The 16,050-nt window shown below is 39.7% G+C and overlaps 1 protein-coding gene across 4 annotated transcripts in view; it reads left to right on the top strand.

The window, feature by feature from the left end:
• Positions 1 to 16,050, top strand: part of PARD3B (par-3 family cell polarity regulator beta) — a 1,834,390-nt gene that overhangs the window by 1,346,416 nt on the left and 471,924 nt on the right. For all 4 annotated transcript variants that reach the window (XM_033945029.1, XM_033945028.1, XM_033945030.1 and 1 more), the window contains one exon: positions 4,598 to 4,894. In XM_033945029.1, the coding sequence (XP_033800920.1) occupies positions 4,598 to 4,894 (297 nt within the window). The remainder of the gene's footprint in view (positions 1 to 4,597; positions 4,895 to 16,050) is intronic.

The raw sequence follows: 16,050 nt of genomic DNA, 5'->3' as shown, positions 1-16,050 counted from the left end.
TGCTGAAGGGTTGTCAGGTAAGATTTGCTTCTTTGTGGATGATACCAAAATCTGCAATAGAGTTGACAGGCCCAGATGGTATGAATAACATGAAGATAGACCTGGTGAAGCTTGATGAATAGTTTGAAATTTGGCAGCTAAAATTTAATGCTAAAAAACTATACAGTTTAGGGGGTGAAGAACTTATATGCACGGTGGAAGAGTGGGACTTGGGTGTGATTGTATGTGATGATCTTATGGTGGCCAAACAGGTTGAAAAGGTGACAGTGAAAGTTAGAAGGATGCTAGGTTGCATAGGGAGAGGTATGGACACTAGGATAAAGGAGTTATTGTTACCTCTGTATAAGACTCTGGTGAGACCTCATTTGGAATATTGTGCAGAATTCTGGAGGCTGCACCTTCAAAAAGATATAAAAAGGATGGATTTGGTCCAGAGGAAGGCTACTAAAATGGTGTGTGGTCATTGTAATATCGCGTATGGGGACAGACTTAAAGATCTCCATCTGTATACTTCGGAGGAAACTTAGGAGAGGGGAGATATGATACAGTCATTTAAATACCTATGTAATATAAATGAGTCGAGTTTCTTTCATATGAAAGGAAACTCTTCAGTGAGAGGGCATAAGATGAAGTTAAGAGGTAATAGGCTCCGGAGTAATCTGTGGAAATACTTTTTTACAGAAAGGGTGGTAGATGCTTGGAACAGTCTCCTGGAAGAGGTGGTGGAAACAGAGACTGTGTCTGAATTCAAGAGGGCCTGGGATAAACATGTGGGATCTCTCAGAGAGAGAAAGAGATAATGGTTACTTAGGATGGACAGACTAGATGGGCCATTTGGCCTTTTTCTGCCGTCATGTTTCTGTGTAACTTAACTCATTCTGTAAATTCTGTAAATATGCCATCCTTCCTCTTCATCTCTCATTTTCTAATTTTGTATCCAAGTTTTTAGAAATGATTCCAGAGGTGATTTGGTTAATTCCAGGCTAGTAAGCCTACCATCAATGTCTGACAAAATAATAAAAACTATTATAAAAACAAAATTACTGAATACATAGACAAATATAATTTAATGGGACAGAGTCAACATGGATTTTTCTAGGGGAAGTCTTTTTTTATTTTAAATTCTTTATTCATTTTACATCTTACATTAAGTGTATAATTAATTGACATATTAAAATTGTATACATCACTTGAATTTCTTATCCAATTAACCTTTAATAAAATTTAATCCCTTCCCTCCCATCCCTTTCCTTCTATATGCCATCAAATATATCGTATAAGAATTCTTATCTAATGAACTAAATATTTAATCTTGTCAATTTGCTACATTTTTTTTTGAAGGCATGAATAAACGTGGATAAAGGTGAAGTAACTAATATAATGTATCTACTAACTAAACGTGAATAAAGGTGAACTAACTAATATAATGTATCTACCTGTAGTTTTGTTTTTTTTTTAAGAAAAATACTGATAAATTCCTTCATGAGAGATTCCTGAAAAAATTGAAAAAGTCATATGCTAGAGGGTAGCATTCTGTTGTGGATTAGGAACTAGTTAAAAGATAAGACAAAAAGTAGAGTTAATGGGACAATTCTCTCAGTGGAGTAAAAAGAGCAATGGAGTGTAATGGGGACTGGTGCGAGACTGGTGCTTTATAACATTTATAAATGATCTGGAAATGAGAATGAAGAGGAGATGATCAAATTTACAGATGAGACAAAATTATTCAGAGCTGTTAAATTGTATGAAGACTCTAAGAAGTTGCAGAAGGACTTTATGAGACTAGAAGACAGGCATCCAAATGGCATATCAAATTTAATGTGAACAGTTGCAAGGTGAGGCAAATTATTATACATAATGCTAGCCATCCATTTTAGGAATCACCACCAGAAAAACGATCTAGGTATCATCATGGACAATGCATTGAAATCTTCTGCATTGAAATCTTCTGCTTGTTTTACAGTAATGGCCAAAGAGCAAATATAATGTTAGAAATTATTAGGAAAAAAATGCTTCAAAGTACTATACGGCCTGACCCCCAAGTACATAACGGACCTTTTCACATTTTCTAATAACAAACTCAAGAGAAACACACACCCAAAACTCATTTCCCCTCCAGTTAGAGGCTGCAAAATGAAAAAACACCACGAACACCTTCTCTCTCACCAAGCAGTCCTATGGAACAAAGACCAAGACCAACTACTTTCACCCACTACATACGGGGAATTCAGGAAACGCCTAAAAACATACCTGTTCCAGAAATACCTAAACAATTGACCCGCGCTCCCTCTCCCTCCCCCCTCCCTATTCCACCTGAACTTACAGCACTGTTATAAATATAATCTGCTATCTTCATCTTATCGTAACTTTACGTTGCTATTTATCCCCAACAGGTCCTGTCGGACATTACCTACTAAAATGTACATATTACATTTTCGCTCAGCAAATTGTATTTCTATACTATTGCCTCCTGAGGTCTCTGATCTCTGTATTTCCTCTGAATATCTACTTATTGTATTTCGCTGAATGTCCAGCGCTCTTGATTGTAAACTGCCTAGAAGTCGCAAGATTGTGGCGGTATAGAAGAATAAAGTTATTATTATTATTATTATTATAATGCATCTGTATTGCTCAAAGATGCAGCCTCACCATGAGTATTGTGTATAGTTCTAGTTCCTGTATCTTGGCAACGTGCTAAGCACTAAGGCCCTGATTCTCGTGAAGGTGCTCTGTTAGGCAGCAGTAGGCGCCCTACTGCCACCTAACTTACATTGTTTTAATTGATGATAAGTGGCATGGTAATTTTGTTATTTAAAGCCAATTAAAAACACTTTAGAAAAAAATGTAGGTGCCTAGAGGCACCTACAAAAAATGGTGGCCATCTCCCATCCATAGAGGCACCTACCAGCGCCTATGTCGAAAGTTGTTATGGTTTTTGCAGAAAGTGGATGTAGACGCCTCTATGGATACGATTCTCATCAAAAGTAGGCGCTAGAAACGTAGGTTTATAAAACCCTGGCCTACATTAACAGTGTCTACTTACAACGTGGTCGTGATAATGTAAATGAAGCCATCGCGTGATTGACACCTGAATGGAGCCGCATTTCTGGGTGGCCACCAATAATGGTGCCATTTGCAAAATCCGGATCTAAGGGCCTGATTCTATATATAGCACCAAAAAAAAAAAAATCTGTGCCAATTAGAATGAAGCTTAGCGCAGTTCTGTAGAATCACACTTAGCGCTAGCGCATGTCAGAATTGGTAGGTGCACTCATTTAGGCTAAGGAAAACCAGATCTAAAAAACCAGACCTGACCCTAAATTGTACGCAGATCAAGCATATCCTATAACAATGTGCATAAATTTTAGGAACACCCATGATTTGTCCGTGCTCCTCCCTAGTCATGCTCCCTTTTCAGATTCAAACACTGGAAATAACACACACCACTTTATAGAATGCACCTATCAAGTTGTATAGGTAACTTGTGATTAATGCCAATTAACATCAGTTGGGTGTTAATTAGCAATTTGCATTCAAATTGACCGTGTGCACCAATTTGGGCACAACTTAAGATGCCATATATAGGGAGTAATTCTATAATGGAATCTGGGCATTCATAGTCCATTATAGAATGCTAGTGTAAGTCAGCATTTACACACCCATGTAAGGTGTACCCATTTACACCATGTCAACAGCAGACGTAAATGTGCATACCTAAAATGGCACTTTAGCATGTAATTTATAGTATTTAGGAAGTTACATGTGTGAATATTAGACATTCCTGTGCCTCTCCCTATGAATGTCCCTTTGCATTTGCATGTGAAACAAGTTACACACTAATATACAGTACTGCTTCCTGTACAAATAGGAGTTAGTGTGTGTATCTGCATCAGTCATGCACACAAATGCTAGTATTTCTGTAACTTAAATGCATGTTTGGTGCCTAACTTTAGGCACTGAGTTATAGAATGTGGGAGACAGTGGAACTGAAAAAGTTACAAAGGGCAACCAAAAGAGGTTAGGGCTCTTCAGCTTAAAGGAGAGATGGCTGAGGGGGGCATGATAGAGGAGATACAGGTATAACCCATAGTATTCTGTACGTTTTGCACTTTAAATGTGATATCTGCTCAGACTCCACCTAGAAACTACATGCTATCAAAGATATGTGCCTAGTTGTAGAACAGCATGTAACTGGATTATTTTTATTTACATGCATACATGCTGCCTAACATTAGATGGCTCCATATATAATTAACTTAGTAACAGGGTAGTTATATAGTGACTTGAACGAGTAGAACAGCAGTTAATGCACATGTGCAGGTGCTTATAAAACTATTTCAAAGCAGAGAATAAGCAAAGTGGGATGGAATTGGCACTTAGGTATGTATTTTATAAAAATGAAAGCTTGGGCTGGCACACAAAACACACACACAAAGTTACCCTTGCCTTGAAGAAGGTGTAATTTTGCATGGGAGGTTTCAAGTAGAAAAATTTATGAAGGCACATAGATGCATATGCTGCCTTTGTAAAAACAAGCCTTTGTGCTTTCACTGCCTAGGTGTCTTGTTATAGCATTGCCTTTTACTTTGTCTTAAAGGATTGGATCAAAGCATCAAGAGCTGCGAGACAAGCAGGTCCGAGGCTATGTTGATCAATACTCTGGTCATGTGAGTCAACCTCCTGATATTGATGATGATGAAATGGACCCCAATTATGCCAGAGTGAACCACTTCAGCGATAGGCCTTCAACACAGAATATGTACAGGCCGTCCTCACCACCAGTGACTGGAACGCTGGGTATTCCACGTGAAATAAAAACAATGCCAACAGAGAGAGAACACATTGATGGGCTGTATGCCAAGATCAATAAAAAGCAACATCCTGCTGCTGAGAGGTAATTCAGAACACCTAATTACTACTATGGAAAATGTGTCATCCTGCTTTAAAAATCAGTACTCTAAAATTCTTTCCTACCCACTGAATATGCATTAGACAAATTTGCATATTGCAAAGACCCATAGTGTGTAAATTTGTCTCATGCATATTCATTGAGGTGATCCTGAAAACCTGACTTAACTAGTTTCAGAATGTCTCCCGGAGAGAGTTGAGAAGCACTGCTGTAAAATAACATGTAGATGATATTAAAATGTCACTTGACTATCTTAGAATGCATGTTGGTAGGATGTATTAAATATATGGGAGGACATTTTACAAAGCTGTGATAAATCTTAACATGTACTTAACATAGCAAGAAATAGCAGGGCATGGTGAGGTGTCCTGGGGTAATTGTGCCACATACTTTAAAAAAATATAGATTTTTTGTTAAGAACATAAGAAATGCCTGCACCGGATCAGACCTTAGGTCCATCTAGTCCAGCGATCCGCACACGTGGAGGCCCAGCCAGGCCTACCCTGGCGAATACCTTAGTTACTCGTATCCCTCAATGTGTCTTTCAAGAAGATGTGCATCCAACTTGCCCTTAAATCCTTGAATGGTGGTTTTCTCCACAACCTCTTCCGGGAGAGCGTTCCAGGCGTTCACCACTAGCTGTGTGAAGCAGAACTTTCTGACATTTGTCCTGGCCCTGTCCCCCCACAGCTTCAGTCCATGACCTCTTGTCCGAGTCACCTTTGACCATGTGAATATAGTTGTTTCCTGCTCTATTTTGTCAAATCCTTTCAGTATTTTAAAAGTCTCTATCAGATCCCCTCGCAGTCTCCTCTTCTCTGTTGTAGGGGGTGTGTCTGGGGAGCATAAAGTGGGCAGGTTCTGAACTATTCAGTTAGTCCAGATACATTGTCATGTGCTAACCGATTAGCCTATGCATAGTGTGTGAGCTATTACCCTGTACATAAAGAGTGGCAGTAAGGGCTCATGCACTAATCTGTTTTAATGCCATGTGCTAATGGTAAAATAGGACAATTGGCCATTTTATCCTAGTGGTAAAAAATAGCCTTAGCATATAGGAAAAACCCACATAAGGGCACACCAAGGCCACTCTTTACCTCTGGTAAAAGGTCCCCACGGTTATATTTATGGCTGAACCCAAGCGATGTGGAGTTTATTTCTTTAAAAGATACCTGTGTAAAATTTACAATAAAAACACACCTTATTTTCTCTTTTTTTTATTCCTAATACTACACACATTCTTATGCACAAATTTAACCCTGCTCTGAAGACTGTGTATCTGTGCTTCAAATGTATTCATGTATTTTACAAAATCAATGCATATCAGCAAACGTGTGCAGAATGCATGTGTACATATAGTTGCACATAATTCTATTGATGCACATGCTTAAATATATATATATATTCAGCTGTACTGTTTAATAATAGCTACTTTCTACATGCAAAAAGTGCATTTTGTGCAGAAGATATTTCATAAAATTAGCCCTTGTATATTTGAGCATATCCTTCGCAGCAACTTTTCAGTTGAATTTGCTACAATTTTCTGTTATAGATATATATCCTTAATCACAGTATGCCTGCTAATGCGAAGTGTCACAGACACCTGTATTTACTGAGTGGAAAACGTGAGCTGGCTCTAATACAGCAACAGTGCTGCTATTCACCATATTAAAACTATGAATATTATAACTTCCCTTGAGAAACATTGCCCTTTTCACATCCATGCAGCGCAGTAAGTCACTGTAAAATATAAATTCAGCCCATGGTAGTGCATAAATATGTTCCTCAAGGGTTTTTCCATTTACTGAGTTGGCTAGTTCAACTGATGTATGTTTTGGCTGAACTCAAATAATGTGGAGCCAACCTGAGAAAAATTAAGCCATGTTGTGTTTTCCTTCATTTATCTTCAAAAAAGAAAGCAAGATTTTGGTAGTGAAATATTTAAATGTATATCTTTTATGGGGCTATTCTTTTCATGTGTGTTCACAGGAAAAAAAAAAAACCAACATCCCTTGTGTGGCTTACACAAAATTTTAAATTAAAAATAGGCTTGTACATCCTGACCTACAAAAACAGCAGTTGCATACCTAAACAATATTCTGTAATTACACACTAAAATGGCTTAGCATGTAAATGAAAGGGGGCATTCACAAGTGAGAGATATGGGCATGTCATATTCAGACAGGTTACCTACAGAATACTAAAACACATGTAAATGTCTCATTTAGGTGCATCTACTTTATGCCAGCCATAGACCTAGTGTAAATGTGCACACCTACATTTAGGCATGTAAAAACAAGTTTATGCTGGCGTTATATAAGTATACTTATGCAAGTAAGTGTTCTTATAGAACAGGTGCACTACTCGTGCCTATTTATTGGTGCCCTGTTACATAATTGCTTCTTCTGTGCATCATTTTCATACATATAAGTCATGATTTTATAAAAGCTTATTTACTGTCAGAGTTGATCAAGTTACTCATTACTGCAAGGAAAATATATTTACCCTCCTATTGTTTCTCCCTTAAACTATTATCTTTTATCTTTGAAATTGTAGTTCCTGCCTGTTATCCTCTTGTTTCCACCTATTATGGTTTTATGTCTCCAAAAGTCTGTTGTACCCTGTCTTTTTAAATTTGTATTTTAACTATTGTTTTCTTCTATGATTTTGTACACTGCCTAGAAGGCTGATTAGGCAGTATAAAAAATTTTAATTAAACTTGAAACTTAAATATTATAGTTACGAGTTACTTGCTTAATCAAACTAAAAGTAATTCTTGCAATTGGCAATCCATTCATCATCACAGAAAATATCTAAAAAGGAAAAAAAAACCAAAAAACATGAAAATAGCTAGCATATGAGCAGTAGTGCTGCCCGATTCACCGATTCAAATCAATTTGTTGTTCAAGATAATTGGACTTACCAATTCAGCAACCTCCACCTTGGTAAGACCTGACATACCTCAGAGGCCCTCTAAAACAGCATCAGCAGCAGCTATGGTGTTCTGAACAGGCTGCTTTGCAGCCTTCTTCCCTCTACTGCATCACTGATGACATCATCAGTGAGGTTGCAGAAGGAAGTCCTAGCTTGGCAGGTCACGAAGCAGCCTGTTCAGAGCAATGCTGCTGCTGCTGCTTTAGGAGGCCTCGGAGGCATGTCAGATTTCATGGTGGGAGGATCGGTGGGGTTCTGCTGCACAGAAGGATGAGTAGGAGAGGAGGAAAGCTGCTGCTCAGGGGGATGGGAGGGGAAGAAAGATGCACAAGGGGGAGAAAGGAGAGAGGAAGAATTGGGATGGAGGAGAGGAAGTGACAGATGACACAAAGAGGTAAAAAGGGGTGAGAGGGAGAAATACTTCATATGGTGGAGGGGAGGGAGACATGTATGGAGAAGAGAGAGGGAGAAATGTTGGACAAAGGGTGGAGGGCAGGGAGAGATTGTGCTTGGGGAGAGAGAAAGAAATGTTGCACATGATAATGGAGGAGAAGAATGGAAAGATGCTGCATGGAGGGGAATAGATAGGTTTGACCAAGGGCACAAGTCAGGGAGAGAGAGAGATGGTAGACAATGAGAAAGAAACAAATGTTGGATATGACAGTGGAAGGTAGAAAAAATAATTTTATTTTCTATTTTGTGACTACAATATGTCAGATTTGAAATATGTATTCTGCCAGAGCTTGTGTTAGATAGTGAGCATGAGCTAGGACCAAACAGAGAAAGTAAAAGTATTTTTTTATATTGTTTACACCACAGCACCAGTGTGGTGTTGGAGAGGGGAAAGAGGGGTGGGATGAGTGGAAAGACTACAAAATAAATCTGCCAGGATGTTTGAAGAAAACGCCCGATTGGGCAGGAAAAGTGAATCGAATTGAAAAATCAATTCAATAGGCTGAATCGAATTGAATCAAAAAGCTTTCCCTGAATTGGGCAGCACTAATGAGCAGCACAGAAAACATTATCTATATTTAACAGTCCTCAGTGTGGCAGAACCAGGTAGAGCTGCCTTTTGGTATCAATGCCAGCAAAGAAACAAAATTTGTTCAATCAGAATAGTTAATCATAGAGTTCTAGTTTTTGAAATGTCATTTAGAAATAGGTCCAATGATAGTTTTCTCATATCAAGGCTCCAGTGTTTGTTGATGTAGTTTGGAATTTGAAATAAAATATTTGAACTTTACAATCCTGTGTCCAGGAACTGGCTCCACATAGTGTGTTTTGTGGATGTTACCTAAACAATTCCCATTACAACAAAAGAGCATTTGCATTTCAAAATGTTTGCTGTCATTCTGCATTTTCTTATAACCAAAATTTGTCCACCAATGCTAAAAAACCTTTCAACAAGAGCACTCGAAGGTGACCCATTGTACTTCTTAAACAGTTCCTTGATATGAGGAAACTGTGATATACTGATTAATTCACGAGAATTGTCATTTAGAAATTGGTCCAATTCAGCAGCAATATAATTTCTGTCACTGCCATCAACATACTGAAAACAAAAGAAGTCATCATCTTCACCATACTGAATACTGGATGAAGCTGGTACAGTTTGTTCTCATGACAGCTTCACTATTTTCATTGCTTCAAAATGTTATTTGTATTTCATATTGATTTTGACACCTTCAGTCCAGTGAAGACAAAATTATAGCGGCATAATTGCAGCCAGAATCAAATCTTTGTTGTCAAGATAATGGCAAAACACTCATTGAGCCCAAGCCAAAGTGCACAAACCAAAGGTGAGGCATATTTAAGGTCTGTTCAACTTTTATATTTAAGGTCTGTACCAATTTTAGTCAGCTTCATTTTCAACATGACCAATTTGGGCAGCAAAAAGCCCAAGTAACATTTAGCTTCACTTTGTAGGATGTACAGAGCAGCCACTAGTGGACTCATGACATGACAATATTCACCTATAAAAATTATTGCATGCTGTCTGGTTAAATTAACAGTTGATTGAAGAAGATTTTATTTCTTTGCTAGCATTGATATCACTTCATCACTCTCAAGTTTGTTGCTTACCAGACACAACTTGCACCTAACATTTACATTTTTCATTTACTGAATCAAAATTTTAACATATACAGAGCACTTGCATGTCAAAGATCCAGCTATCTTGATCACCTTGTGCTTCACGCTTGAACAATTTCACTCAAAAGGAAGTTTTCCAGAAACTGGAAGCAGCCCGATAATGGGCATATTGATGCACAGAAAATTGAATGGTTGTCACTAAAAAGTAACTATATAAAGTACCTAGACATTATATTACTCATTACTAAATTATACTGCATACTGTATATTAGTTATTCATTACATTTGCACAAAAGTAATCTTACTCATTACTTTTAAAAGTAATTTAATATTGCTCAACACTGTTTACTGTATATCTTAGAGGGTAATTTTATAAGGGTCCAGTTTCTATAAACAGTGCCTAAAATTAAACCCCTAGATTGGCACCTAACTTAATTTTTTTTAATTGGCTTAATCAATGCTAATAATTGAAAGTGCCATTAAAAAACATTTAAAACATTTAATTAGCTGGAAAGGCCTAACTTGGTAGGTATCTACCACTTTGAGGTAGGCGTCTACACCAAGGTATCTGCCAGCAAGTAGGCATGGTTAGGGGTGGATTTTAGGTATGGTTTCACTTAGGTGCTCTTAGGCACCTACCTTAGATGCACTCATTTAGACCAAGAAAACCCTGGCCTAATGCTTAGGCTTGATTCTATAAGCAGTACCCAATAGGTGATAGACACCTGTGCTCAAAGGCGCCTAGGAGCTAGGTACCATTTATAGTATCAGGGCCTAGAAAATACTGCATTATGTGGCAAAATGCATACAAACATTGCAGATATAAACATCTATAGTGCTCCTACCCTGGAGCCTTTAATTTTGTTTTGCATAGAGGGCATAGAGGGTGCCTTCGTACCCTTTTAAATTAGCCTAGCCACAGACTCCCAAAGCAAAGTTTTATCTGCTCTAAGGCAAATGTAAGTTTGTTGGTATATATATTCATATTGTATACAGTACACTCATAATTCTCTGCAATGCCCACATGTATATCCCATAAAATGGACTTTTCTCCAAGCACCTACTTTTATGGACATATAACCAGGATGATTTAATAGGAACCTACTTGAGAATGCAAAACGCTATCCTTCAGGTGCAAATCCTCTATACAATTATTTCTTAAGGGAAAATTGTGGGGTTTTTTCTCTTAAATATATTAATATTTCAGGAAGTAATATACTACAATAAATGCATGCATCCAAATCTCAAAGCAATCACCTTTGTTGAAACCCTGTTTAGCTTACGCTAATCAGCATTAATATAAATGATAATTCTTTTTCAAATTAAATTCATATCTGACACAAGCTATAAACCTTTCGCCCCCTCCCCCCAATATTCAAAATGTTTTTACTAGTCAGCAACAGCCACAGACTGGTTAAATTACAGATAACTGGGTATCCCTGAATATTTTACGGGAGATAACCAGTTATCGTCATTGAATATTTGTTGTTAGAGCATAACTGTGATCCGGCTAGCTCAAGGGTATTTTGGGGGGTAGGTCAAACTTATGCCCTAATATTCAGCACTGACCTGGAAAAGTGAGCACATAGATAGGACTGCATAAATAGCTGTTCTATTTATATGTACTAGCCAAAGCCCAGTTAATGCTGAATCAACTTAATCGTTCATGCGCTAGGCAGCCTGCAAAAACCCAGATATTCAATGTTGTTTGCTCAAATGGTCTGGCATTTAATATCCAGGGTCAGAGTAGCAACCTAGTAGTTTATTTGTTTTATTCATTTATATCCTGGTTTACAGCGAAAACATACACAGTATTTAAAACACCTATACACACACAATACACGTTTAAAACAAACACAGAATAGACTAGTTCCCATATTTCATTTTATAGAACAAGTATCTATTCAATAATCATTTAAATATATATAGGTTTCCCTGCTGGCAGGACCGGATTAAAGGGTAGGCCCAGTAAGCACGTGCCTAGGGCCTGGCCTTCAGGCAGTCGGGGGCCCCCTGCCCTGTTTGCTTCCCCATTAACGCTGGCCCTGGGCCCCCCTGAACCTGGGGGGGGCTCTTAACACTGTGTGTGTCAGCTTCCTTTCTCCTTCAAAACAGGAAGTTACATCATTCCTGTTTCAGAGAAGGCAAACCAGCGTGTGCAGTGTTAGAGCCCTGCGGCCTGGATTTAGTTCCTTACCAGTGAGGGCAGGGAGAGAAAGAGGGAAGCTGACCTTACCAGGAAGTCGGGGAGGGTGGGGGAGAATTCTGATGCACTAAATGGGGGGAGGGGGAGAGACATGTTGATGCAATCAGGGGATGCTGATGCACCCAATGGGGGAGGGGGGAGAGAGAAATGCTGATGCACCCAATGGAGACAGGGTGGGGAGAGAAAAGCTGATGCACCCAGTGGGGGGGGGGGGTTTGAAATGCTGATGCACCCAATGGGGGATAGCGAGGGAAGGAGAGAGACAAAAGACCAGGAAAAGGAGAGGAGAAGAAAGAGAGATGCCAGACCAGGGGCATGGAAGGAGGGAGGGGGGAGAAAGGAAGAAGAGAAAATGCCAAATAGTGGAGGGGAGGGGGAGATAGAAGAGAAGGAGAGCAGAAAGATGTGAGGGCATGGGGGTAGGGAAAAGAAACTAAGGAGACAGATGCCAGCCCAGAGGGAAAGGAAGGAGAGGAGATGCCAGAGCATGAAGGGGGAGGGACAGATAGAAGAGAAGTAAAGGAGAGAGATGTCAGGCCATGGGGTTGTGTGAGAAGGAAGGAAGGAAAGGAGAAGAGAGAGATGCCAGAGCATAGGGGAAGGGATGGAGCCAGAAAAATGGAGAGGGGTGAAGCTGAAATGAATCATGTACAAAGGAGAGAAGGAGCATAGGACAGACAGTTTTTTGAAGGGACATAGAAAGGGGGAAGATGCCATATGGAAGAGAGAGAGGGTGGACACTGGATGGAAAGGGCAGAGAGGGCAGTGGATGGAAGGGGCGAGACAGGGTGAACAGTAGATGGAAGGTGTAGAGAGAGGGGGACAGACACTGAATGGAAGTGTGGGGGAGGGGAAAACATTGAATGGAAGGGGGGTGAGGGGGAGCAGGAAGGAAGTGGGGAGGAGAAAGAAAAAAGGTCACATGCTGGTTTGGGGAAGAGGATAGAGTTAGATACTGGAAGGGGTGAGGGAAAGAGGTGACAAGGTAGACACAATGAAAGAGGGAAATTGAGGACTTAATAGTAAGAAAGAATTTAGACAGAGGCAAAAAATAAATTGAGAAGGAAGACCAAGGAAAAGCAGGAGGAAGGTAGTGGAGAGAGAGATGCCAGAGCAGTGGTGAAGGGGAGGAGACAGATACCAGACCTGGGAGGAGGAAGAAAGGAGGAAGGAGACCGATACCAAATCTGACGAGATGAAAGGAGGAGAGAGATACTAAAATTTGGGAGGGAGAGATGGGAGGGAAGAAGACAGATGCCACGCCATGGGGGGAGCAGAGAGAAGTAAATGGATGCCACACCAATGGGGGGTTGGGAAAGATGGAAGGGAAAGGCAGACAGTTTCTAGAAGAGGCATAGAAAGAAAGCAGATGCCATATGGAAGAGGCAGAGAGAGGGCAGACAGTGGATGGAAGGAAGACAATGATGAGAAGATGAAGAAAGCAGAAACCAAACAAAGGTAAAAAAAAATTCTATTTTATTTATTTTTGCTTTAAGATGAAGTATTATTGTAGCTGCATTGATAATTGTTTATTAATAGAAAATGGAAATAAGGTGAAACTGTTTATTGGACTCATGGAACGCAACTCCGGAGGAAGTGATAGGCCAGAACTCTGTACAGGGATTCAAGAAGGGTTTGGATAGGTTCCTGGAGGATAAAGGGATAGAGGGGTACAGATAGAACTTGAGGTAGGTTATAGAAGTGGTCAGAAACCACTTCACAGGTCGCAGACCTGATGGGCCGCCGCGGGAGCGGACCGCTGGGCGAGATGGACCTCGGTCTGACCCAGTGGAGGCAACTTCTTATGTTCTTATGTTCTTATTTTAATACAGTTTTTACTAATTCAGAGACCATAACTCCTTTCCTCAGGCCAGGACAGGATATTGTAACAACAATATAGTTTTACTGTCCTGAAGAAAGAGGTTTTAACCTCTGAAAGCTAATTGAGAAATGTATTAGTCCAATAAAATGACGGGCACTAAATTTTCTTCCCGCCATGCCCCATACTTCCTACCCAAATGCAAAATATAAATTGGTGGGCTTCCCAAAATCCTGCCAGCTGAAGATCTCTTTCTCTAGGAAGGAAAGGGGATTTGTTCAGAGATGTTTGGAGTTTGCATAGAAGAAAAACGGTGCACTGGCACTGGTATGATAATCTTTGTTGTTTGTTTTGAATTTTAAAATAAAAGAAATAAAGTGGAAATAAAAAAGTAAATAAGAAAATGAGAAAATAAATGGGGGCGGGGCAGGGGTGGGGCACGGTGGGGAGGGGCAGGGTTGGGTGGGGCAGGGGGCCCAGTGGACTTGTGTGCCTAGGGGCCCTCGACAAATTAATCCTGGCCTGCCTGCTAGCATAGGTACATTGGTACTTCATTCCATTCCTGAACACTCATGCACAAAAATATTCTTGTTCTTGACACCTTCAATCTCAAACACTTGACAGGTGGAATATACAAGTTGGCATGATAAATATAACACAATTTTGGTAATGGAACAAATGGCAGAATGCTATCTGCCTAGCTCTTTAATGCCAATCCATGTACACAAAGATAGACCAGCACTAGCAATTTATACCGTATTTGATTTTCCAATTTCAACCACATGTTCAAAACAGCATCCTGACAACTGAAGGCCTGTTTTACAAAGCCGCGCTAGTGGCTGCTGCGCTGTAATGGCTCCGAAGCTCATAGAGATTTAAAGGGCTTTAGGGCTGTTGCCACGCGGCTTTGTAAAACAGGCTGTGAGTTTTGTACAACCTGCAAGGCATTAATGTCATTGGAGGTAAGCACAAAAGCATCAGATTACAGTAGTCAAATCATGATAGCATCACAGATTGTAAAATTATCTTAAATGTGCTGTCCAACAAATACAGCCAGAGTTTACTTAAAAGACGCATTCTGAAAAAAATTGTTGTATCATAACCTGAACGTGGCCTCTAAATGTCAATCTGGAATCCATCAACACATCCAAATACTTGACCTCTTCTGAAATCTTTATGGACGTATCTAGGAACTGAATTGAATCTGGGATATCATTCACTCGTGCCCTCCGGACACACATAATTTTTATTTTCTGTACATTCAGCTTTAGTCGACTACCATCCATCCATTTTTTCACCACTACCATCACTGCCTGTAACTGTTCTACAGCCTCCTCAAAATTTCCTTCTATAAGGAGCAAAAGCTGGATGTTGTCCGCATAGAGTCTAAAAGAAATTCTGAAACCTTTCAACAACTTGCATAATGGCAAGAGATACAGATTGAACGGCGTAGCAGAAAGTGCAGAACTCTAAGGAACACCTGTCATCAATTCACTACAGTGGGAAACCTCCCCATTCACAGCCACCTCCTGCCATCGATTGCATAGGAATGATGTAAATCATACTAGGACTGTCCCTGCAACACCACAATCTTCCAGTCGGTTCAACAGTATTTGATGCTCCAATGTATCGAATGCAGCTGAGATGTCAAGGAAGATGGCCAGATACTCTCCTCTACCATCTAAGCCATTCCTCAGTTAATCCAGCATTGAAACCAACAAGGTTTCAGTTTTGTGGTGCCGGCAGAAGGCAAACTGCTGCCTGTCTAGTATGTTATGCTCCTGATACCAATCAAGATACCGATCAAGTTGTACACAAACTAATTTTTCGAGAATTTTTGCCAGCACTGGCAGCGAAGCTACTGGTTGAAAATTACTTATTTCCCCAACTCACAACTTCTTGTCTTTAATAGTCGGCCTAACAGTCGCAATTTTTAACATATCTGGAATCTCCCCTGTGCTAATATTCAATTTATCAATAATTTATGTAATAGTTAGAACAATTCACGCACCAAGGTTCTTTAGAACCTACAAGGGACAAATATCCCCTGTTGATACAGTCAGTTTGCAAGAGTTCATAGCGATAGCCACA

Source organism: Geotrypetes seraphini, chromosome 5 (assembly GCF_902459505.1).
Source record: "Geotrypetes seraphini chromosome 5, aGeoSer1.1, whole genome shotgun sequence".
In the NCBI taxonomy this organism is placed as follows: domain Eukaryota; kingdom Metazoa; phylum Chordata; class Amphibia; order Gymnophiona; family Dermophiidae; genus Geotrypetes; species Geotrypetes seraphini.
This window is presented reverse-complemented; position numbering and strand designations above follow the sequence as displayed.